Source organism: Solanum tuberosum, unplaced genomic scaffold (genome assembly GCF_000226075.1).
Source record: "Solanum tuberosum cultivar DM 1-3 516 R44 unplaced genomic scaffold, SolTub_3.0 scf00026, whole genome shotgun sequence".
Taxonomy (NCBI): domain Eukaryota; kingdom Viridiplantae; phylum Streptophyta; class Magnoliopsida; order Solanales; family Solanaceae; genus Solanum; species Solanum tuberosum.
The window spans coordinates 1,277,840-1,300,798 of record NW_006238952.1 but is presented as its reverse complement, the minus strand read 5'-3'; the positions used below and the strand labels follow the sequence as shown (position 1 = coordinate 1,300,798).

At 33.3% G+C, this 22,959-nt stretch overlaps 3 protein-coding genes and 1 long non-coding RNA gene across 5 annotated transcripts; all 4 read left to right on the top strand.

Moving 5' to 3' along the window:
* Window positions 1-3,728: 3,728 nt before the first annotated feature.
* LOC102584023 (serine carboxypeptidase-like 45) lies at window positions 3,729-7,093 on the top strand. Its single transcript, XM_006341425.2, has 10 exons — window positions 3,729-4,027; window positions 4,125-4,226; window positions 4,333-4,428; window positions 4,882-4,974; window positions 5,073-5,152; window positions 5,298-5,579; window positions 5,668-5,792; window positions 6,220-6,312; window positions 6,422-6,539; window positions 6,718-7,093. Exons 1-10 carry the CDS (start codon window positions 3,775-3,777, stop codon window positions 6,865-6,867), a joined length of 1,392 nt encoding a protein of 463 aa, XP_006341487.1. The 5' UTR covers window positions 3,729-3,774; the 3' UTR covers window positions 6,868-7,093.
* An 832-nt stretch (window positions 7,094-7,925) lies between these two features.
* On the top strand, window positions 7,926-9,406 carry LOC102584342 (ATP-dependent Clp protease ATP-binding subunit ClpA homolog CD4A, chloroplastic-like). Its single transcript, XM_006341426.2, has 4 exons — window positions 7,926-8,081; window positions 8,224-8,742; window positions 8,811-8,926; window positions 9,092-9,406. Exons 2-4 carry the CDS (start codon window positions 8,235-8,237, stop codon window positions 9,119-9,121), a joined length of 654 nt encoding a protein of 217 aa, XP_006341488.2. The 5' UTR covers window positions 7,926-8,081; window positions 8,224-8,234; the 3' UTR covers window positions 9,122-9,406.
* A 2,834-nt stretch (window positions 9,407-12,240) lies between these two features.
* On the top strand, window positions 12,241-13,204 carry LOC107059581 (uncharacterized). The gene is made up of 3 exons (XR_001472762.1): window positions 12,241-12,283; window positions 12,449-13,020; window positions 13,095-13,204. It is a non-coding gene; the product is annotated as an uncharacterized lncRNA (long non-coding RNA).
* A 1,263-nt stretch (window positions 13,205-14,467) lies between these two features.
* Window positions 14,468-22,140, top strand: LOC102583677 (dual specificity protein phosphatase PHS1). Of its 2 annotated transcripts, XM_015306202.1 has the most exons (11): window positions 14,468-14,750; window positions 14,991-15,065; window positions 15,147-15,280; window positions 16,330-16,534; window positions 16,934-17,110; window positions 17,204-17,364; window positions 18,105-19,191; window positions 19,893-20,039; window positions 20,131-20,358; window positions 21,025-21,182; window positions 21,434-22,140. In XM_015306202.1, exons 1-11 carry the CDS (start codon window positions 14,712-14,714, stop codon window positions 21,798-21,800), a joined length of 2,778 nt encoding a protein of 925 aa, XP_015161688.1. In that variant the 5' UTR covers window positions 14,468-14,711; the 3' UTR covers window positions 21,801-22,140. The 2 variants fall into 2 exon arrangements, with proteins under 2 accessions (XP_015161688.1, XP_015161689.1); XM_015306203.1 differs by lacking the exons at window positions 14,468-14,750; window positions 14,991-15,065 and having other exon boundaries at window positions 15,196-15,280; window positions 16,335-16,534.
* The last annotated feature ends 819 nt before the right edge of the window (window positions 22,141-22,959 follow it).

The following is a 22,959-nucleotide window of genomic DNA, read 5'->3' as shown; positions in this document are numbered from 1 at the left end:
GTAGGTTAATGAATAAGATTTAAATTATACGCGTAACGTTGATGATATTGTAATACTTTTGAGATTATTATTGAAATTTAACATGTTATAGCAGGTTGTCTATTTTGTTAAAAAGTAGAATGATAAATCAAAACGTTGTTACCGTCCAAAAGTGATGCATTGACATTAAATTAAGTCAACATATTAGGTGCACTATATTTCTTAAGTTAGTTAGGGAAGGTTAGAGTTTGAAAAATGGCACCAAAAAGATGTCTTTGACTTGTGTTTAAGTATAGAGTTTGAAAAATGGTACCGAAAAGATATCTTTGACTTGTGTTTAAGTGTTAACAGCTAATATCCAATTGGGTACTAAAGTAATATTAATGTTTAGCTGAAAAGAAGACAATGTAGAGGCAATGGTAGAGTTGCATGATGTGAGAATTATTTTTATCGAAAAATTTAGGGAAAATACATAAAAACCCCCCCGAAATTGGCACGAAAACTTACTTTAGTACTTAAACTATACGGGTGTTTAAAAATACCTCCTAAACATCTTTGAAGTGATTAAAACACCCCCTAAGGGATGATGTGGCAGAGAGAGTGAGTGTACTCTCCTGAAAGTGCGTGAAAACAAAGAAAAAAGCTGAATTTTTAAAGCCCTACACATGACCTTTATTTATTGGCTTATATATAACAAATTATTTAAATAGTTTTTTATATATATTAAATCTTTAAAATATGTAAATTTTCTTAATAGGTAAATGAAATTAGTGAATCCCCTTTTTAATTTCTTTAATTTTTTTTTCTTTTCATTTTGTTGTCTTCCTCAATACACATCTTTCTCCATTGAAACATTTCCTCCTCCATCTTCATCCCCACCTCTATCCACTATTTTCATTTCACTAGTCTTTTACTAATCCGTAAAATTCAATATCAATGTCATTTTATTGACGTCAATTTCACTCTATATTATTGGTGTCGATTTGGCAAATGTAAACTTTCTTAAATTTTGAATGACCCATTTTGATTTCTAGATCCATTCAAACATTTTTCATAAAATTTATATTTTTTTGGACTAACTTTCTTATGCAATCTTCATTTCTTATTTGAGTTGTCAAGAAAATATTGGCTTTCAAAAAATCCATTCTCCAAGTGGGTAAATTTAAAATATTGGCTTTCAAAAAAATCCATTCTCCAAGTGGATAAATTCGTTGGGAGGGTTCAAAGAAGATAATGTGATATTAGTGAATTTTCTTCTTTAAAGTGACTTAAATATTGTTGAATAGTGAAGAAGAAGAAAAGAAAGTATGGAAGGTTGGAATAATGGTGAATAACAATGAAGAAGAAAGAGAGGTGTGGGGTATGCATTTATAAATTAATCAATTGATAAAATTAATTTTCAAAAGTGTTTAAGAAAAAATAGTGAATAAGTAAAAAAGAAATAAAAATTAATGGCATGGTGCCTACATGGTTATGATGTGGCGGTTACGTGGCTATGATGTGGCGGGAGAGAGTGGTGTTATAGTCTCAGGATGAAAAAAAAATCATTTCAAAGATGTTAAGGGGTATTTAAACGCCTGTGTAGTTTAAATATTAAAATAAGTTATTCGACCAAGTTCAGGGGATTTTTATGTATTTTCCCAAAAAATTATATTGTATATCTAGATACCATAGACTATTTTATACATAAAATGATTGGATCTTCTCAACTCGAAACACCAAATGCAATGCACCGGTAAAATTTCAATCTTGGCTAGTCACTAAACAAAGATTGGACCATGAAGGGGCCTAAAATCTAGTGACAAAGGCACATAAATCGAAAGATAGCTGAATACCTTTCGTTAAAAACTTATATTGTGTATGTAAAATATTTAGACAAAAAATTTCTAACTTTGTCAATGCGATAAAGAGCGGAACCTTAGATGTCTATCTGTCTCTGCTTTTGGGTAGTTATGCAAGTGGGGAAAAGGGAATGATTTAAGCAAGTGCAACTTTTGGAAAGGTTCTTTCTGTGTTGTAGGGGACTGGGGGTAGGGTGTGGGGGACCCTGTCTTAGAAGTAGAAGGTATAATGGGTTCTTGTAAATGGTGTGTGAAAAGTGAATTGACAAATCATGATACTTCATTTTTTATTATTATATGACCTCCTTTTTCTTGTGGTGGCCAAAAACTATATATTATAATAATCCATTCAACCTAATACATACATAAAGAAAATGTCTACAAGATTGATGTATTTGATTTGGAGTATATATATGTCATTATCAAATTTTATACATTCATTGAACAAGACTAATTTTAGTGGACTACATCTCATTTTCCCTTTGTTTTATCTCTCCCTCTGTCTCTATTTATGTGACTTACTTTCTCTTTTAGTCAGTTTAAAAAAGAATGACACATTTCTATATTAAGTAACAATTTGACTGTAAAATGTCTATTTTACCCTTAATAAAATGATTTACAACCACACAAATTTCTATAATTCATTTTGAACCACAAATTTTAAAAGTCTCATTTCAAGTTTCATAATGTTCTGTTTTCATTACCCTTTTGAAGTACTATCACTTCAAGGGTTAAGACTTGCCGATTTAATATTTATTGATGCGCGTGTATTTCACGCTCGTAAAATTTACTAAAGCTTTATAAGTTGTTGCAAGAAAAGAAACTATGATCCTGTCATGCTCTTTACTTGAAGATGAAGCAAAAAAATAATTATTCTGTTTCCTTAGACACCATAATTTATGTTCATTTTTCATACATTTAGTGAGGCATAGAAAAGTATTCTTTTAAAGCTACTTTCAAGAAAGAAACATACCTTTCCAGTGTTTTAGCTACCTGCCCAAAAAGATGACCTACTATGTGCTGGTTTTTAACTTTGTACTTATTATCTTGCCCCTTGGGAACCTAAAACTTATACTCTCTCCCTCCCAATTTACGCGTCATATTTCCTTTTTAATCTGTCTCAAAAAGTCTTTTCTCTATCTTTAGTAAATTTTTCCAATTTTAACATTTTACTTGACATGTTTAAGATTATACTATTTAAAAGACTATACTTTTTGAAAGCACGTGTCAATCAAATTGATATGAAGGGCGTATGTTGAGTAATGCCAACATCATGCCTATAGCAAGGCCTGAATCGGAGTACTGATCAAATATGACACTTGCTTGATTGACTTACTTAAGAAATAAAGTTGTGCATTTGCTATAGTTATAACTTTTAGCATGATGATAAGCGCTTGATTATAACAAAGTACTACTTTCATCATTTGTTTAATTATGAAAGCTTCTCATAAAAGATAAAATGAGAAGTTACTCTAATACAGAAAAGTCTCATTTTTCTCAGAATGGACAAAAAATATACTGTACCCTGTAAAATGTAAGAGAGGGAATAAAGAAGAATTTTGAGTGCTGACACAAGCCCCATGGTAGGCAAAGTGGAGGCCACCACCTAATTAAAAAGAATTTCCCCTCTGGTCATTTTTTGGTCTCTATCTCATCAATATATTACCATGCCTACAGTAACTACAGACAAGAAGTGATAATTTTTTTTTATTAATGATATTGATAATAAGTTGGTTTAGGCATGCTATGTGTTAACAAAAATGTCTTAGAATTTTAAGTTTATAAATCTTCACTTTAAAATGTGTAATACATTGAATTTTTAAATATAAATATAAAATTTGGATTAAAGTTACTGAATTTTGTCAAAATCGTACCTACGCACCAACTACACTATATATATATAGAACTCTTTCTCTTTTAGTAATAACTTGACTTTCAATCTCTTCATTTCCTTATGAATTTGCAGATTTCAAAACCAATGGCTATGGCTGTTTTTCTCTTTCTTCTTTATGTTTGTGTAGGAATTGTGTCTGCATTGCCTCATCCAGACAAGATCATTAAATTGCCTGGACAACCTCAAGTGGGGTTTCAACAATTTTCAGGATATGTTACTGTTGATGATAAGAAGCAAAGATCTCTTTTTTACTATTTTGTTGAAGCTGAAACAGATCCAGCTTCAAAGCCTTTAGTTTTGTGGTTGAATGGAGGTATACAATTTCAAGACATTCTTGTTTTTGGGATTGGGTGTTCTTTTTGTTGATAAAGTTTCAATCTTTTTTGAGTATTTGCAATTTTTATATGCAGGACCTGGATGTTCTTCACTTGGGGTTGGTGCATTTTCTGAAAATGGACCATTTAGACCAAGAGGAGAAGGTCTTGTTAAAAATGAACACAGTTGGAACAAAGGTGATATAACATTTTTCCAAGAATATTTTCCCATTTTTTTTATTTTGGTAACTGTATAGTTCTGAGAAGTAGAAAAAATGATTGTGTTTTCTTGAAATATTTGCAGAGGCAAACATGTTGTATTTGGAAAGCCCAATTGGAGTTGGCTTCTCTTATTCATCTGATACTTCTTCCTATGAGACAGTAAATGATGAAGTAACAGGTATTTTTGCCACTCCCAAGCTATGTTGCTCAGACTCTTTATAAATGGCTATGAATGCGTGTTGGATCCTCCAAAAGTAGTGCAGTTTTTGAGGAACTGACATGGGCGTGGCATCAGTTTTGGAGACTCCGAGCAACATAGATGTCAAGTATTAATTCAACATGCATTCCAACTATTGGTTCATTTTCTAAAAAGCTTGTTCCTTTTCATCTTTTCTTTTTTGACTTTTATGATGAGCATGTGATTGCTGATCTTCAGCAGTATAATAGTAACTTACAACTTAATGGAAAGGAAAAGCAAGTTCTCTTTATTGTTAATGTGGATTCTGGAAAACTTTCTGATTTTTTTTTATCCTTGTTTATTTGTCCTAATTGAACTTAGCCTTTTTGAATTTTAAAATTTCTTGCTTTATGCTTTGCATTCTAAAGCTGTTATCTTTTATGTATTCTTAAGCCAGGGACAATGTTGTTTTCTTACTACGCTGGTTCCATAAATTTCCACAGTACAGTAAAAGCAATTTGTTTCTAACTGGTGAAAGTTATGCAGGTAGGATTATTCCTTATATGTGTCATAGATGGAAAATTATTTGGTATTTTTATGTCTTTTGTTCTTTGTTAATCACATTTTGGCTTGTTTAATTACAGGACATTATGTACCTCAACTAGCTAAGCTCATGATGGCATTTAACAAGAAGCAACAGCTGTTCAATCTAAAAGGAATTGCAGTAAGTTTATCCTAAAGTTTCTAAATAAGTTGCAGATCACATGTACTTCTTTGTTGCTTATATGCATTTGTTTGCTGTTACATGTAATTGAGATATTTAGACGAAAAGTTCTGTTTAATCCCTCCTTTTTTTTGTTTCGTTGCAGCTAGGTAATCCGGTTCTGGAATTTGCTACTGATTTTAATTCGAGGGCAGAGTACTTCTGGTCTCATGGTCTAATATCAGATCCTACATACAGAATGTTTAGTTCTGCTTGTAATTATTCTCGATATGTTAGCGAGTACTACAGAGACACTGTATCGCCAATCTGTTCGAGAGTCATGAGTTTAGTGAGTAGAGAAACCAGTAAGTTTGTGGACAAGTATGATGTTACCCTTGATGTTTGTATTTCCTCTGTGCTCTCCCAATCCAAGATTATAAGTCCTCAAGTAAGTGTACTTTCTCCCTTTATTTTTCAGGCTTCTTTCGTGTTCTTATCTGATTAAATTGACTATCTTAAGTGATACTAATAACCAGGAAAATGCCGAGAAGTTAGATGTATGTGTGGAAGATGAAGTTGTCAATTACTTGAACCGAAAAGATGTGAGAAGGGCTCTTCATGCTGAGCTTGTTGGAGTACGCAGATGGTCTGTTTGCAGCAGGTAAGGATTCTTGCTTTGCTAAAACGATCAACAGCCGAATAGCATAGTGACAAAAGAAAAAGTATTCACACAATCAGGTCATAAGTTAATCTGTAACTAAATTGCTACCATATGAGTGGATATAACTTAAATCCGTAGCAGAATATGAAGTGTATCATTCCACTGGCTTCAACTTAGCAGGCATATTAATAATCACCATCTTCTAGTCTCCTATGTTGCTCGGACACCCCAAAAATGCTACTGCACCTGTGTTGGATCCTCCAAAAAAGACACTACATATGGAGGATCCAACGTGCACTTGGCAATATTTTTAAAAAGTTCGAACAACATAGCTAGTCTTGAGTTTTTTATTGACCATTGCCTCTGGTACAATAATTTGCCAGTTTACAACTCCCTAAATAACAGATACTTCTCATTGCTTCCACAGCATTTTGGACTATCAACTGCTTGACATAGAGATACCAACCATCTCCATAATAGGAACGCTTATCAAAGAAAGAATTCCAGTCTTAATATACAGGTACAAATGCAGCCACATCTAATGTCCCTTCATGCACTTAATTCCTCATGTGAGCTTGACAATTCGTTTGACGTCTAACACCAATGCTCTTAAAACTCTTTACAAACAGTGGGGATCAAGATTCTGTTGTTCCACTGATTGGAAGCCGAGCAACTGTTCAACAACTAGCAAGGCAGATGCAGCTGAACACAACTGTCCCCTATAGAGTTTGGTTTGCAGGACAACAGGTAATATATATGGATAAATTTAAACTTATACATCCACTAACAGTGCAATTTAAAATTCATTAGAAGGTTGCAATTACATTGTTAATGTATAGAAGTTAAACAATCTTATTTCATCGCGTCCAGTTTGCTGTTTTTCAGGCAAAAGTTCATTTCATTTTTCGTTTTTTTGCTGTGTTAGGTTGGTGGATGGACACATGTTTATGATAATATCCTCTCATTTGCGACGATTAGAGGTGCTTCTCATGAGGCTCCTTTCTCACAGCCAGAGAGATCACTTGTGTTGTTCAAGTCATTTCTTGAAGGCAAGCCACTCCCTGAAGTTTTCTGATCAGACAGCATAATGTAAATAGCTCTGTCACCATTAAATGTCAAAGGATCTTTCTTTCTTTTGTTTCTGGCTTTTTGTTCTTCATTTTTTGTTTATTCCAAAGATGAAATCCAAGAAGAAGATTAGAAGTATCAAGTGTTAGTTAAGAGCCTAATTTGTGTTTAGATAGCTGTTTACATGAACTTGATCAACAAATTCAATAACTATTTGTTCACTACTTTACATTTGACAGACTTTACTAGTGAAGTCTAAATGAGTTGAGGGACAGCCTTTACACTACCTAATACTATGCAGGCTTATCAAACAACGCTTTCTAGCGTTCTTTAGGATGTCCCAAACTATCCATTACAATATTACCTTCGTAAAACATGTACAGGTGGTGTAAAAGAATGTTTATTAGCCTGTCTAAGCCATGGTAGGCCGAGTTATCTGGTATCTATACTAGTGTAATATAGTCATGATGTGCATAAGTTGGTTCTAACACCGATGGGCGTCATATTGTGTTTTTTTTTTTAAAATAAAAATGAAAAGCATGGGTGACGTGAACAATAAACAAGGGCTTGAATCTTTAACTATAAACAAAACAAAAGTTATTGCCACTGCAAATATAAGCACCCTAGGATCTACTTATTCCAAGTTTTCACAATCAAATCAGGAAAATTTTCCAAAAAAAGAAGAAAACATAAATCTTCCAAGAGTCTTGTAAAGAAATTTATATAAAATAATATTTTACATTTCCAAATATGTGTATTAGTTTGACGATAAATAAAGTTCTAAAAAAAGCAAATAAAATTCAACTAAATATGTGTATAATTTATTTATACTATATTAAAAGCATAAAACTTCTTAATAATATTGTTTAGAACTTTAAAATCAATTAAATATTATATACTCTTTTTCCCTTTTTAGTCAATTCTAAAAAGAATGTCACATCTTTATATTTAATAAAAATTTAATTTAAAAAATGTTCTTTTACCTTATTTTATTTCTGGTGCATGTCAAATTAACTCGAATCCTAATTGACTTGAAATAAAAATAAAATCCCTTCAAGTATACTTAATGATCGATTATAATAAAGAAAACCCTTATTTATAGGGAAAAAAAAACTAACTCAATACCAAGTAAAATTCCTATATATATAGAACATAGCTCTCACACGGCTTCTGTGAATAACACAGATTGGTATTAGGGTTCTTTTCAAGATTTGGTTTTGGGTATGCGTTGAATTAAGTGTTTCTGCATTATTGTAGATTGAAACTTTAGAACTAATTTTGTTCATATGAGTTGTTCTGATCTGTTATTGTGATGTTTTTACTTAATGATTTTGTTGATCTTTTCTGATTTGCTATCATGTAGGTACATGAATCATGGCTAAAGCTTTAGTTCAGTCAATAAGCATTCCATCTTCAGTTGCCGGTGGTGAAAGGGATGGACAATTCTGGAAAAATCAAACGAGTGTTCGAATGAACAGTTTTGTAGGACTGCGAGGGGGCAATGCATTACTTGTAAAATCTGGAGAAACTCTCCATTCAAAAGTGGTTGTGAAACGGCAACAAGGGTGTCGAATTGTCTCAAAAGCAGAGTACGAGATCACCACTACGAAAGTAGTAAAAGTTCTTATGCTTGCACAAGAAGAGTCCAGACGACTAGGTCACAATTTAATTGGAACAGAACAAATTCTGTTGGGTCTTATTGGTGAGGAAACTGGTACTGCTGCTAAGGTTCTTAAATACATGGGAATTAATTTGAAAGATGCTCGTATCGAAGTAGAGAAGATTATTGGCAAGGGTAGTGGATCCATTGCAGTGAGAATTCCTTATAGTTGTCGTGCAAAGCGTGTTTTCGAACTCTCGAGAGAGGAAGCCCACCAACTAGGTAGCCCTGTTTAACCATTTCAGCCCCTATTGTTGTTGTTGATGGTCTAATTATTCACTGTGATACAGGGCGTAATTGCATTGACACGGAACACTTGCTACTTGGATTGTTGGGCGGTGGTGAAAGTGTGGCTACCCGTGTTCTTCAAAACTTGGGTGCTGACCCCAATAACATTTACCTACAGGCAAGTAATTTTACTTTTCTCAAACTGGTTTGAAATGCTTTTCTTCGTCTGATTGGAAACAGTCTTTCTACCTACCTACCACGAGTAGGGTACCCATATCTGTTTACTTGAGCTTGACTTCCTTGTAATCAGTTTCTCTTTTTTTGTTGAAAAATAAATGAACAGGTCTTTCGGATGCGTGGTTGGCAAGAGTAATGTAGCTGTTGGTGATAGTGTTGGAAGTGGAACTTCTGGCCCAAGTATCTTTTTTTTTTTTAGATGGAAGAAGATAATTAGAAATATTCAAGGAGATGATTCGAAGTATTCAAGTGTTAATTTTGATGTAGGGCTTAATTTCTGTTTTAGCTGTTTACATGAAGAAATTCAATAACTATTTGTTCATTAGTTTGCATTTGACATGCTTTAATGAGTTGAGGGTCAGCCTATACACTACCTGATACTATAACATTCAAAAAGTTTTAGGGCCATTTGGCCATTTCATATGATATCATTATATCATGTTGAAGTTTTGTTTGGACGTGGAAATTTTATGTGGTATATTTTCCTATAAACATAAGATTCTTTCAAGTTGCAAAATTATTAAAATAGCCTCAATTGTTTATTCAATTTTACTAAATAGTTGTTTAGATAGCCGTTTACATGAACTTCATCAACAAATTCAATAATTATTTGTTCACTAGTTTACATTTGACAAACGTTATTAGCCTGTCTAAGCCATGGAAGGTTGAGTTATCAGGTAGCTATACTGGTGAAAAGTAATTGTGATGCGCATAAGTTGGCCCTAACACCACAATTATGATGGGCGCGTCATATTGTGTGCACTATCCGTGACAAGGGCTTGTCTTAAACTAAAAACAAAACAAAAGTTATTGTCACTCCAAATATAAGCACCACAGGATCTACTTGGTCCAAGTTTTCACTTTCACAATCTTTTTCAATTAAATCAGGAAAATTTTCCAAAAAAGAAGAAAAAAAAAATCATCCAAGAGTCATTTTCGATGAGATCTCGAAATTCAAGCTCTAAATTATTAATTTACTAGTAAAATTACATGCGTTTCACGCGAGAATTTAATATCATGGAATTTATAAGATAATACTTAAAACCTATTCGTAATTAAAACTAAAACACTATATTATCTTACATATAAGATTGCGTAGTAATAAACACTAATAATGTAAAGAAAAATGAAAATTATTAGTACATCTTATCATTTATCCTTTATAACATAAACATAAATTAATGACTTTAAAAATACATATCAGGATCTGTAACATAAACAATGGTGTCAATGAGCCACTCAACAGGAGGAAAGTACACAAATATTTAATTGTGAAGAAGAAGAGGTTCAGAATTTTTTTGGTATTAAAATAAGAGGAAATCCTTCTATTTATAGACAACAAAGGGTAGTGTGAATAAATATTTATTGTGCCTTATCAGAAAGGTTACAACTATTTGGAAAAATTGCAACATTTCAAAAAGGTAATAACCTTTCATAAAAGGCACAACATTTCATAAAAGTCGCAACTTTTCATAAAAGTCGCAACTCTTCGTCAAAGTCCCAACTTTTCATAAATTTCATAACTTTTCATGAAAGGGATATATATATATATTATTATTATTATTATTATTATTATTGGTAAATAGATAGTATCTTAAGTGAGCCTCAGGCATCACTTGCAAAAATCAAATAATTAAATAAAATAATCTTTTACATTTCCCCAATAATGTGTATTAGTTTGACGATAAATAAAGTTTTAAAAAACCAAATAAAACATTAAATATGTGTATTATACTATATTAAAAATATGAAACTCCTTAATAATATTGCTTAGAACTTTAAAATTAATTAAATATTATATACTCTCTGTATCCCATTTTATACTATTTATTTTCCTTTTTAATCGATTTTAAAAATTTAAAGCGTATTTCTTTCTTTCTTTCTTTCTCATGTTAAGTCAAACTAATTCATTAAACTGAATCCTTATTGACCTAGGATAAAAATAGAGGGCAAACTACATAAATACCATTAGTTTGGGTTCTAATTACTAAGAGTCCCAATATTTTCAAATATTACTTCATCTACCATATTTTGTGCTTAGGATACACGAGTCTGAATCTGTGTGATACATGTATTTGTCAAATTTAAAAATCGAGATACATATTTTATTTGTATAATTAATTAGTTGTAACTTATTTCCTTAATTAGAGGAGTAGTTGAGATACAAGTATCTACCACATTTCGTGCTTAGGATACATGAGTCTAAATCCGTGAATTATAAGTATCTGTCAAATTTTAAAATCAAGATACATATTTTATTTGTTTAAATTAATTAATTGCAACTAATTTCCTTAATTAGAGGAGTAATTGAGATACATGTATCATTACTCACGAGATACATGTATCCATCGATTTTGAAAGTCAAGATACACCATTTATCACTTTGAATTAAAGGGTGTAACTTATTTCCTTAATTAAAGGATTAATTGATGAATAATTAACAACTCAAACGGATTTACAGAATCTTGCGTATCAACTCTCACAAGTTTTTCTAAAATAACAAAATCATAAACCATAGTAATTCTATAATTATAAACTCCATCTTCTTCATCAATTCTTTTTTTGTATCTTAAAGTTTCGGCTTGAATGTTGGCAGATGAAGATCCTACAATGAAAAAAATAATTCTAATTTGTAAAAGTTTATAAATTCAAACTTTACAACAAAATAAATTATATCTCAAATACATAAACATGATGTAAATCAAGATACATGAGAATAATGAAAAAAAAAGTAGAAATTTTGTTGAATTTGAGGTATGTTATAGATGGTGGTGTCGAGGTCCACTTTATTGCATTGAGGAATTAGTAGATTAGAGCTTACCTCTGTATTGTGATATTCAATGGAGAGAATATCTGCAATGCGACACAACTTTTTTTATGGAACAAGAAGCTTTGAAAACAATCTGATTTCACTATCCGAAGCATTATACCTCGGTCTAATTCGAAGTTAAATTTAATGAGAAATAATGAGTTTAAATTTTAATGAAAAAATAATTTAAATTTCTAATGTACCGTTAATTAAAATCTTTAAAAATATATGGTATAAATATTAAAAGTGGTATTATGCATAATTTTCTTAAACTAGAGATACAGTAAGTATATATATAGTAAAGTATGTCTTATTAAGTAGCTTTTCCAAAAAATAAAATTCCTTTAATTATATGCAATAATCAATTATAATAAAGAAAACCCTTATTTATAGGAAAAAACTAAATTGGTACGCAAGTAAAATTCCTATATATACGACTGGTGAATAACACAGATTGGTATTAGGGTTCTTTTCAAGATTTGGTTTTGGGTATGTTTTGAGTTCGGTGTTTCTGCATTTTTTTACTTGGACCCTTTATTTCTTGTGTTGAAATTCAACCATTACGTCTGTAAAGATTCAAACTTTAGAACTAATTTTCTTCATTTGACCTGTTATTTTGATGTTTGTTAATGATGATTTTGTTGATCTTTTCAGGTTGCAGGTCCATCATGGCTAGAGCTTTAGTTCAGTCAATAAACATTCCATCTTCAGTTGCTGTTGCTGGTGAAAGGGATGGACAATTCAATGGATCCCGGAAAAATCAAACAAGTGTTAGAATGATATGTGATGTAAAATTTCCTTCCTTAAATCTGAAGAGTTTTGTAGGACTGCGAGGGTGCAATGTATTAGATGCAAAATCTGGAGAAACTCTCCATTCAAAAGTGGCAGCTGCAACTTTTGTCAAACAGCCACGAGGGTGTCGAATTGTCCCAAAAGCAATGTCTGAGCAGCGCACCACCAAGAAAGCAGTAAAAGTAATTATGCTTGCACAAGAAGAGTCCAGACGACTAGGTCACAATTTAATTGGGACAGAACAAATTCTGTTGGGTCGAGAACTGGTACTGCTGCTAAGGTTCTTAAATCCATGGGAATCAATTTGAGAGATGCTTGTATTGAAGTAGAGAAGATTACTGGCAAGGTTAGTGGATTCGTTGCAGTGGAAATCCCTTTTACTCGTCATGCAAAGCGTGTTCTTGAACTCTCTCGAGAGGAAGCCAGCCAACTAGGTACCCCTGTCTAACCATTTCAGCCTTTTGTTGGATGGTATAATCATTCGTTGTTGATTGGTTTTGTGATTCAGGGCATAATTACGTTGACTCAGAACACTTGCTACTTGGATTGTTGCGCGGTGGTAAAGGTGTGGCCGCTCGTGTTCTTGAAAACTTGGGTGCTGACCCCAATAACATTTACAAACAGGCAAGTAATTTTACTTTCTCAAACTGGTTTGAATGAAATGCTTTTCTTTGTCTAATCGGAAACGGTCTTTCTATGGCATGTTTGTGTTATTGTTTTCTTCTGAAAAGACTCTTTTTTGTTGAAAAATAAACAAACAGGTCTTAAGGATGGTTGGCAAGAGTAATGTGGCTGTTGGTGCTAGTGTTGGAGGTGGAACTCCCGGCCCAAATATCTCTTTTTTGATATGGTTGATATTGAACAAGATAATTACAAGTACTGAAGGAGATGATTAGAAGTATTCAAGTGTTAATCTTGATGTAGGGGCCTAATTTGTGTTTAGATAGCTGTTTACATGAACTTGATCAACAAATTCAATAACTATTCATTTGTTCATTAGTTTGCATTTGACATACTTTAATAGTTGAGGGTCCTCCTTTACACTACCTAATACTATGCAGCCTTATCAAAGATGGTTTCTACCTTTCTTCATTGCTTACGTATCTTTAGTTTAATAATGATATAATATCATTCTATGAAATTATGAGATGAAGTTAAAGTTTTCTTTAGACATATAATATGAAGTTTTTGTGTTTTATATTTTCTCATAAACATAAGAATCTCATAAGTTGTAAAATTATTAAAATAGTCATAATTGTTTATTCAATCTTGCCAAATAAACAAAATTATTACAAAGCTATTTGTTCTCCACTTAAGTAAATGTTTCATCTAACTTTAGTTGATATTAATTCAATAAAAAAATTGAACATGAATTGTAGTGTACTAGTATTTAATATAAGCCTCTCACATAGTACAAACAATTTACTCACTGAGCTATTTGTTGGTCAAAAAAGTATTACTCCCTCCGTTCTTATTTATATTGATTATAAATTTTATTTACATATGAAATAAATGGTTAATAGATATAAATGGGACGTTGTTTTAAAAAAATATAAACACTTGTGAATTAATTTTTGTATTTAATATAATATGAAATTTTCAAATCATCTGATTTCATCTCATGATTTTATATAACACCTACTAACTTTCTTTAACTCTATGCTAAATCGAACATGGGTTAATATTTCTCAAAATAGGCAAATCTTAAAAATTTAATCGAATATGTTTAGTTAAAATTGACAAGAGTGAATGGAAATACATTCATGAACCTTACCTACGTGATGGTTTAGCTCCATTGATGTTACTTGAAACCCTTCATCGAAAAATTATATATATATATATATATATACTAAAGTTTTGATATAATTAAGCAAAATTTCTAGATTCGCCGTGGACTGCATTCAAAATTCGTAAATTAACATAAAGCAGCCGACTGTGAGTGTGTCATCATCACTGTCGACTTAAAAAAGGAAGCGACTCACCTGAGTTTCAATCTCCATGAAAAGCGCTCTCTGCTAAACAGCTTTGATTGATCTTGAACCCCACTTACCGTATTCTCTCAAATTTTCAACGACCCAGAAAAAGCGGCAAAATTTACTTTACTTTTTCAAAGAAAAGTAAGGCAATGACCAATGAGAATCAAGAAGACATGTACTCCTTTCAGGCACGCTCTCTTTCCTTCACATTATTACCTTTTATATTCAAATCAACAACACCCATGTCCCCTTTTTCACAAAAAAATACCTACCATATAGATATAGGCATCGCACTTTAATCATTATGAGCTTTTAGTTTTACTGTAGTTGCAGTATGTGTGTGTATTGAATTATATAGATCTGGGTTCTGTCGATTTGTATTGCTTATAGCGATCTTATATAAGTGGGAAGAAGTTATGTATTTGCAGAGAGAAGAGGAGAAAGATTTCGATCTGGGATCGGACGAGCCTGAGGCCCCGTTGCCCCTCACTGTCACTTCTCGGGTCAGTTTCATTGTTAATTGCTTTTTTGAAGTTTGGGGGATTGGATAATTGAAGGGTGGATGGAACATTGTTGTTTTGCAGGTGCTGTATATGTTGGGGGATATCACGGCAGGGCCGGCGTATCGGTTCGCCCAATGGCTTGAGCTGGTCCGTAAACGTAGCAGCAAGTACCGCTCTTCCGGATTCCCTAGACGAGCTGATAGCATGCCATTAAGGTTAGTGGTAGCAAATGATCATTTTGATTGATGCTTACTCACGTTATTGATCAAAGAAACTGACATTGATGCTTTACCCAAGCTAATAGTCCAACTATTGTGTATTGGGCACACACATTCCCTACAGTCCCCTGTGAAAGAAAAAGCATTAAATGAGATTTGAGAGTAGTGATTTTGATTCTTTTAGCCTGATTTGAGTTGTCTTCCTTGAAATTTGTTGTTATATTGTACTCGAGTATATGCAGCCTAGAGCTATAACTAATTATAGACATCCGTGGTGAAAGCTATTATTACATCAGTTTCATTCTATATGGTGGTGTTTAACTTGACATGAAGTTTAAGAAAAAAAAAATGTCTTTTCATACATAATGCAAAGGTGTAGAACACTCCCAAATCAAAGTACCCATCATATCGTGTTATCAACAGATGCAACTTCAATTCCCCAAGAGGATATTGTAAGGACTAAATTAGAATGTTAAAGAATTTTCAAATATAGAAATGTGTCGTTCTTTTAAATCGTCCAAAAAGGAAAAAGTGCCTAATGAAATGGAGGAAGTTGTAAGTTGGCATATTCATGTTCTGTTTCTATACATAGGACTTGGAGCATGTGAAAAGATCTCCTATCTGTCTTTCATCTTCTTCTTCACAAGGAAATCAAGTGAAAAATACGTACCTACATTTGGTAGAAGTCTTTTCTCCTGTGGTAGCTGCTAAGCTTCTTCAAGTTGAGGGATGAAGTTTCTTTTTGCATGAGAGTCTAGAACAATGTCGACACTTCTTAAAAAAGTGGAAGAATGGGAACTGTGTTTTTCCTTTAAATATTGAGATTAAATGAGTGACACATGTTATAACACACCTTTGTTTCATGAAAAACTTTCAGATGAGAGCAAAGTTTTAGCTGTTGTTGTGGGCCCTATTCTTAAAAGTATGGGAATTTTTATTCTTCTTTCTGTCTATTGTGCAAATAATTGCTTGGACTAGTTGAGCTTTATAAACGAATAAAGTACAAACTACAACCATAATGTAGCTCCAGTATAATTCTTGTTCAGTGCAGAAGAGTTGAGTCTTGATCAGGTTGATCCTCTACCATCTGAGCCAACAACAGAAGTAAGTTTATGGGAGAGACTTGGAAAAGCTGCGGTTTCGGACATTGAATCAAGCACCTTTTCGTGGAACATGCTGTCTTCTCTTCACCACACGGAGCACAATAGTAGTACTGAACAGTCCGAGGATGAAACTAATAAAGCATTAGAGGTATTTCAGTTTTGACATTATGTTTCTTCAGTACCTGATTGCCTGAATAAGATGTAGAATTGACTGAAACAAGTATAGTATGGCCAAAATAAAAAGTTGTAGCATTATCCTTAATCATCTAACTCTTTTTTCTTTTTAAGTTCCTTAAACTTTTCTTTTACCAAGGAACTTCTTGATTTTGATAATCTTATGCATCATTTTCAACTGACCATACTTTCTGGTATGAGAGGGAATTAAAGAAAGTAATGAACTTGTGGTGTAAAATCAACTTTTTATATTTATTATTAACAAGAACCGAGTGGCAAAGGGAAAGTCAACTACACATTATGTCCACAGTTCGAGCATTTTACATTATTGTTGTGTTCTTAATAATTATTTGCTCATGTCAACTGAACACAGGTGACTGTAAATTCTGGAGGTGTTGTATTTTTTGCGCTATTTAACGAACTTGAAAATGATGATGCTTCTCCAAAAGAAGCTGCAGCTGTTATAAAGATATCCTCTTCAAGGATGGCAACACAATCAGAACGTCTTGGCTATGAATTTGCAAAGTGGCTAGGTGTCCAAACTCCACAAGTCGTTCCTTCTCACTTTCATTGTTATTGTTTATATGTTTAATTAGCTAGATTTTGTAGGTCATATCATTAACTATGTATCCAAATATTGCAGTCCAGGGTTATTCATAACTGTAGTCCAGAGTGGTTACAGATCAAGGAAGCTGCAGAAAAAGCAAAAGATGCAGCTATTTCAGAAGGTGACGAGATTGTGGAAATGACGTGTTCAGAACTTCTGGAAGCTCTTGAGCTAAGCCGGTGCCTTTTGCTAATGAAGTGCGTATGCAACTTGATCTTTTTGTGGAGCATTAGAGCACATTTACATTAATTACCCAGTTTCTTAACATCCCTTTGCTGGTGGATTAGTGCTTGAGAAGGATGGTAATTTAGATGAACACAATTTGAAAATTATGAGAATATAATCAGGAGGCTGTTACTTACTATGGGAAGCGAATTTATTTGATAGATAATTTTTGCTCTTTTTAGGTTGTAAATCTTATCAAATTAGGCTTCGCTTAGAAAGCCTAAGCCAAAACCGAGGAGCTGTTGCTGGATTTGACAATCTTTTCTCTCAGCTGATGGCTTCTTGTGGAATGAGAAGCAACTCTTTGCTTCATTCTTGTATTTGTATGTATGGTCTACCAATGCATACTAACACATAATCATGATTTGATGCATATATATATGTTTTTTACTGTTTAGCTTGAATATATTACTAAATCAATAATTTGGAATATTTAATTTAATGATTATAAAAACAACTTAAACGAAATAGGTAAAGATGAAGGAGGCAAAGGTAGGAAAGTGGAGTGGAAGATCAAGTTAGATGATCTACAGTTTGGGGCTTTGCACAATTTTACGGTGCACTAGGACAGGGACCACTTTGGGAAGTACTTGTGTTACATTTCCCCTTTTACTGTCACAAAAGATACAGTTAGTTCTGGTCTAAGGCAATGTTATATGATGCTAAAATTACATTTTGATACTTTTATTGCTTTTATGACCTGCTATTTCAGTTACATCCATGGGTCCCCTCTATTGGAGAGCTCAAATGCATTTGATTCACGAGAAGCCGGAGAAAGGACTGCAGCTGCCCTAGGTAGGGTTTTAATGTTGGATCTTGTCATAAGAAATGAAGATCGACTTCCATGTCGCCATCTGAGATGGCGCGGAAATCCTGCAAACTTATTATTGGCTGATAAAGTGAATTCTGTGAACTTGGATGCATTAGCGGCAGCCTTTGATTCTGCAATTGATAGATATAGGCCAAGAGTGATTCGGGCACTTCAGAAAGAAAGAAGAGCTAATTCTGTAGATAGCAGAATAAGCACTCCTAACCCAGGATTAATATCACAGAGTTCTGACCTATCTGACATTACAGAATCTCCAAAATCCTGCAATTTGAGTGTAAGTCAAACTTCAAATGAGACAACATGTCCATATTTTCACGTTGTAGCAATAGACTCTGGGGTTCCTCGAAGACCACCTGCAGGAAAGCGTGCAAGTGATCAAGAAAATTATCCTAAGCTGGTTGAGCTCCTTATTAACAGTCCTGAGTATGCTTCAAAATTATTATACGAGATTACAGGAGGAAAATTAGGATCTTCTCTAGAGGCTTCTGATGCAATGAACAACAATCAGGCAGCTGATTTGGCTTCAATAGGGCATGAATTTCGGATTGGATTTAGAGCAGCTCTGCGTGACTTGCAGGGATTTCATATATTCCTTCTCACCCTTCATCAGAAACTAGATAGCGTCTTTCGAGTATTTCTTGGTGTTATCAACAGAGCTTCTGCTGGCGATCTTGAGAAAGAAGACATGGTAATTCCTGAGTCGCCATCACAATCTGCTGGTTTTGTTGGACATTGTCCTTCAACACCAAGCAAAGAACGGGCGCCAAGTGAGACCTATTTGGATTCGAACGAATCTGAGTGTCAGAGAACAGCCCCTAGACCTTCATCTTCTGGATACAGAGATAGTTTGGATTCTATGGTTTCTCCTAATTCACGTGATAGCCAAGGGAAGTGCCATAAGAGCAGTGGTGAACCACTTCGTAGTCTCCGCTTGACATCAAAACTCCGTGACTTTCACAAATTTGCTAAGGTTTGTGATGTACATTGAAAATCTCTCTTGACAAAACACTAAAGACGACTTTACTCCAACAAGAAAGTGAAAAGAGTTGATAAGCTTATTATGTGGTTTTCCAAATTTAGACAAGAAATTTTCTTTCCCGGTATTAATTATGTAATGGTTAATAATATTCCTTTGGGTACTAAAATGTAAAGAGGATGTGTGGCAAGTTTCCTATCAACAGAGAAAAAGGACGGTGTTTGTGCTAGAGTACTAGTATTTAAGTATTTATTATACTTATTGTCTTATTAGTTTAATGAAACTTGTTTGGTGCCAGATAATGTGTGGCAAGTTTCCTATTAACGGAGGAAAAGGACGGTATTTGTGCTAAGTTTGGTGATTCACAAAAGAGTAGTTTGATTGGCTTCTCTTGATAATTACTTGATTTTCTGCGACTAACATTTTATTACTACAGTTGCTTTCCATAAACATTATGATGTGCATTTGCATATGAAATATGCTGGGTATCATTACATTTTCCAGGCTATGACTTAAGAGTTTTATTTATATCTTGGCACAAAATTCTTTCATATCCTTGTTAATGTTCCTTTCCTGTCTGTCATTGGCTGTGGCATGACTTTATATACTGTTCTGGAGATTTTCTTCTATTAAAAGAAAACCCTAAGTCAAGAAGCTCCTTCTCCCAATTACAATCATTTGACTCTCTTTTTCAGGTAGATGCAGAATTAAATAAAGAATTGGAGCAATGGACTGAGATGCTTAAAAGTGATGCAATTAAAATGTGCCAGGAAAACAATTTTAATACAGGTTTCTTTGAAGGAAGTGATAGTAATTATGTGGTCGATGCTTATGAGCTGAAGGTGCCAATCTTCTACTCAGCATGTCTCTTAAGACACTTGACACCCGAGTTTGACTATGTTGTAATCCTTTTCTAAATTCTGCAACTTATAGGTCAGGCTTGAGCACATTCTGGAAAGGATATCATTGATTTTTGATGCAGCAAGTACAGAAAAACCATCTGCAATCTCGAGCAGTCTGTTTATCGGTGGGGCACTTGCTGCTAGATCTGTATACACACTGCAGCATTTAGGAATCACACATATCTTATGTCTGTGTGCAAATGAAACTGGGCAGTCAGATTCCCAGTTTCCTGATTTGTTTGAATATAAAAACTTTTCTGTAAGTGCTCAAATCTCTACAAGCCTCCTTGCTTTTGTTGGATTTATATTTTTCATGCTGGCTAAAATCTGGCTTTAAATTGTATGTTTTGTGTTTCATACATCCTGACAAATTCAAATCTGTCTCTTAAGCAATGAAGGTGCTAAAATTCTCTTAATATTTTTGAGTCTTCATCTTGTGGCTACTGAGCTGAACCTGTTTTTCTTCCATACTATAAAATAATTATCCTAAAAACTTTTAATCTTTGATGCTGGAGGAAGTAGTTCTTGTTTCTTACTGGTGTTTTTATATTAGCAACTGAAGTACTCCTCCGTTTTGGCCCCTACACCAAAAATAGATGTTTAATTTTACTTGTCCGATTTAGAAAATTCAAGAGTGTTTTATTATATTTTCCTTTCTTCCCTTAGTATGAGTAATAGCTAAATTTACAGTTTTCAAGTATCACTAAAAAGGTTAGTTTAGTAAAATACACCCCTAATAAAAGCTTTCTTAAGGGGTGTGTCAAGTCAACATGGGCCAAGTAATCTGAAACGGAGGAAGTAATCTGTTTGTGGCCTTTTATTTTCTCAGAAATTCTTTACTGCAATTTGATGCTGTCCGACTCTTATGTTTGTTATATAGTAGCAGAAGGTTGCATGTCTGTTAATACTTTTTTTGTATGGGCAGATATGTGATGATGAAGATTCTAATATCAGTGGTCTCTTTGAAGAAGCACATAATTTTATCGACCATGTTGAAGAGAAGGGTGGGAAGGTTCTGGTTCATTGCTTTGAAGGGAGAAGCAGGAGTGCTACAGTAGTTCTCGCTTATTTAATGCTCAGGAAGTAAGTGCCGAAAAATTTCATGAATCGTTTATGAATTAACTTATGTTTTATAAAGAACAAAAATGTTTCTTCTGAGTGACCGTCTCTCAAGGCTTGGTATTATTCTGCATAGAAAGTTCTCTAGTAAGCTTGTTGCCATTTTCAGAAGCAGTTAGATGATTTGCCTATTAGAACTGGGCACATAGATTAGTAATGTCATTTGTCGAGGAATAATGCAAGAAATTTCATAATGGAAAGCTTATATGGTGCAGGAAGTTAACTTTGTTGAAGGCATGGAATACATTGAGACGAGTTCATCGCCGAGCCCAACCTAATGATGGCTTTGCAAAGATTCTTTTGGACCTAGATCGCAAGTTGCATGGTAAGGTTTCTATGGAATGGCAACAACGGAAGCCAATCATGAAGGTTTGCCCCATCTGTGGAAAGAACGCTGGCTTGAGCAGCAGTTCGCTTAAGCTTCATTTACAGAAAGCACACAAGAAACTATCATCTGGAAGTGTTGACAGTGCTATGAACATGGAAATACAGAAGGCATTAGATGCACTCAAAATTAGTCGAGGTGGAAGTGTCAGCCCTACTCAGAGACAATCTTCCATGATTGAAGAATTCGAATCCTGAGGTTGATAGTCTGCTGCTGGCCTGACCAACATGATGAAGCTCAAAATCTTTCCCATGATTATCTACTTCCAATATCAAGCAAACAAGGTAAAACATGTACAAGTGGTGTAAAAGAATGTTTATTAGCCATGGCAGGTCGAGTTATTAGATACCTATACTGGTGAAAAGTAGTTGTGATGTGTATAAGTTGGCCCTAACACCACAATTATGATGGGCGTCATATTGTGTTTTGTCTTTGAGGTTGACACATTTGTTAGTTTTGGTCTTTAACAATGTAGAAGGATGGATTGTTTTTTGCTTCCCGTTACGTAAATCAAATGAAGATGTATTTTTCCAGTAAGAAATGTTTATTTTATACGTAATTAGTACTTAATTTCTAACTTCTACGCAACTACTACTTTTATTTGTGTCTGACCATTAAAATGTAAATCATTTAATTCATGCGTTTACTAGTATATTTGTTGTTATTTTTCTTTTCTGAAAAAAAAAAAAGGTGACGTGAACAACAAACAAGGGCTTGAATCTTAAACTAAAAACAAAACAAAAGTTATTGTCACTCCAAAATGAGAGGACCTACTTGTTCCAAGTTTTCACAATCTTTTTCAAAAAAATCAGGAAAATTAGCCAAAAAAAGTCTTCCAAGATTCTTTTCAGATCATTAATTAGAAATTTCGAAATTCAAACTCTAAATTTTTTTAAATTTATTTTTTGGTAGAAATATTGTATTTTAAGTGAGTCTTAGACATCGCAAAAATCAAATAATTAAATAAAATAATGTTTTACATTTCGAAATATGTTTAAATGTGTATACAATATTAAAAGCATGGAACTCCTTAACAATATTGTTTAGAACTTTAAATTTAATTAAAATTATATACTCCGTTTGTTCATTTTATACGATTTATTTTTCTTTTTAATTGATCCCAAAAAAATAATATATTTCTATATTTAATAAAAAATAACTTTAATATACTCATTTTACTCTCCAAATAAGAGATTCTTAAATAATCTACGTAATAGACATTTATAACACAAATATATAACAGAATAGGGTTTATTGTTATTTATTTGCACGAAAAAAAGGGAGAGATATTGTTGTGTGTATGCCGGTGCAGGAGTGGTCAATGGAGTAGCATTTTTTTTTAAATTATTATATGAT

Coding starts and splice junctions, on each gene's coding strand:
- LOC102584342 (XM_006341426.2), top strand. CDS start 8,235: ATGGCTAAAGCTTTAGTTCAGTCAATAAGCATTCCATCTTCAGTTGCC. Junction 8,743..8,810: donor AGAGGAAGCCCACCAACTAG/GTAGCCCTGTTT, acceptor ACTGTGATACAG/GGCGTAATTGCATTGACACG. Junction 8,927..9,091: donor CCAATAACATTTACCTACAG/GCAAGTAATTTT, acceptor ATAAATGAACAG/GTCTTTCGGATGCGTGGTTG.
- LOC102583677 (XM_015306202.1), top strand. CDS start 14,712: ATGACCAATGAGAATCAAGAAGACATGTACTCCTTTCAG. Junction 15,281..16,329: donor GCTGATAGCATGCCATTAAG/GTTAGTGGTAGC, acceptor ATTCTTGTTCAG/TGCAGAAGAGTTGAGTCTTG. Junction 21,183..21,433: donor GCTTATTTAATGCTCAGGAA/GTAAGTGCCGAA, acceptor TATATGGTGCAG/GAAGTTAACTTTGTTGAAGG.
- LOC102584023 (XM_006341425.2), top strand. CDS start 3,775: ATGAATTTGCAGATTTCAAAACCAATGGCTATGGCTGTTTTTCTCTTT. Junction 5,580..5,667: donor CCAAGATTATAAGTCCTCAA/GTAAGTGTACTT, acceptor ACTAATAACCAG/GAAAATGCCGAGAAGTTAGA. Junction 6,313..6,421: donor ATTCCAGTCTTAATATACAG/GTACAAATGCAG, acceptor CTTTACAAACAG/TGGGGATCAAGATTCTGTTG.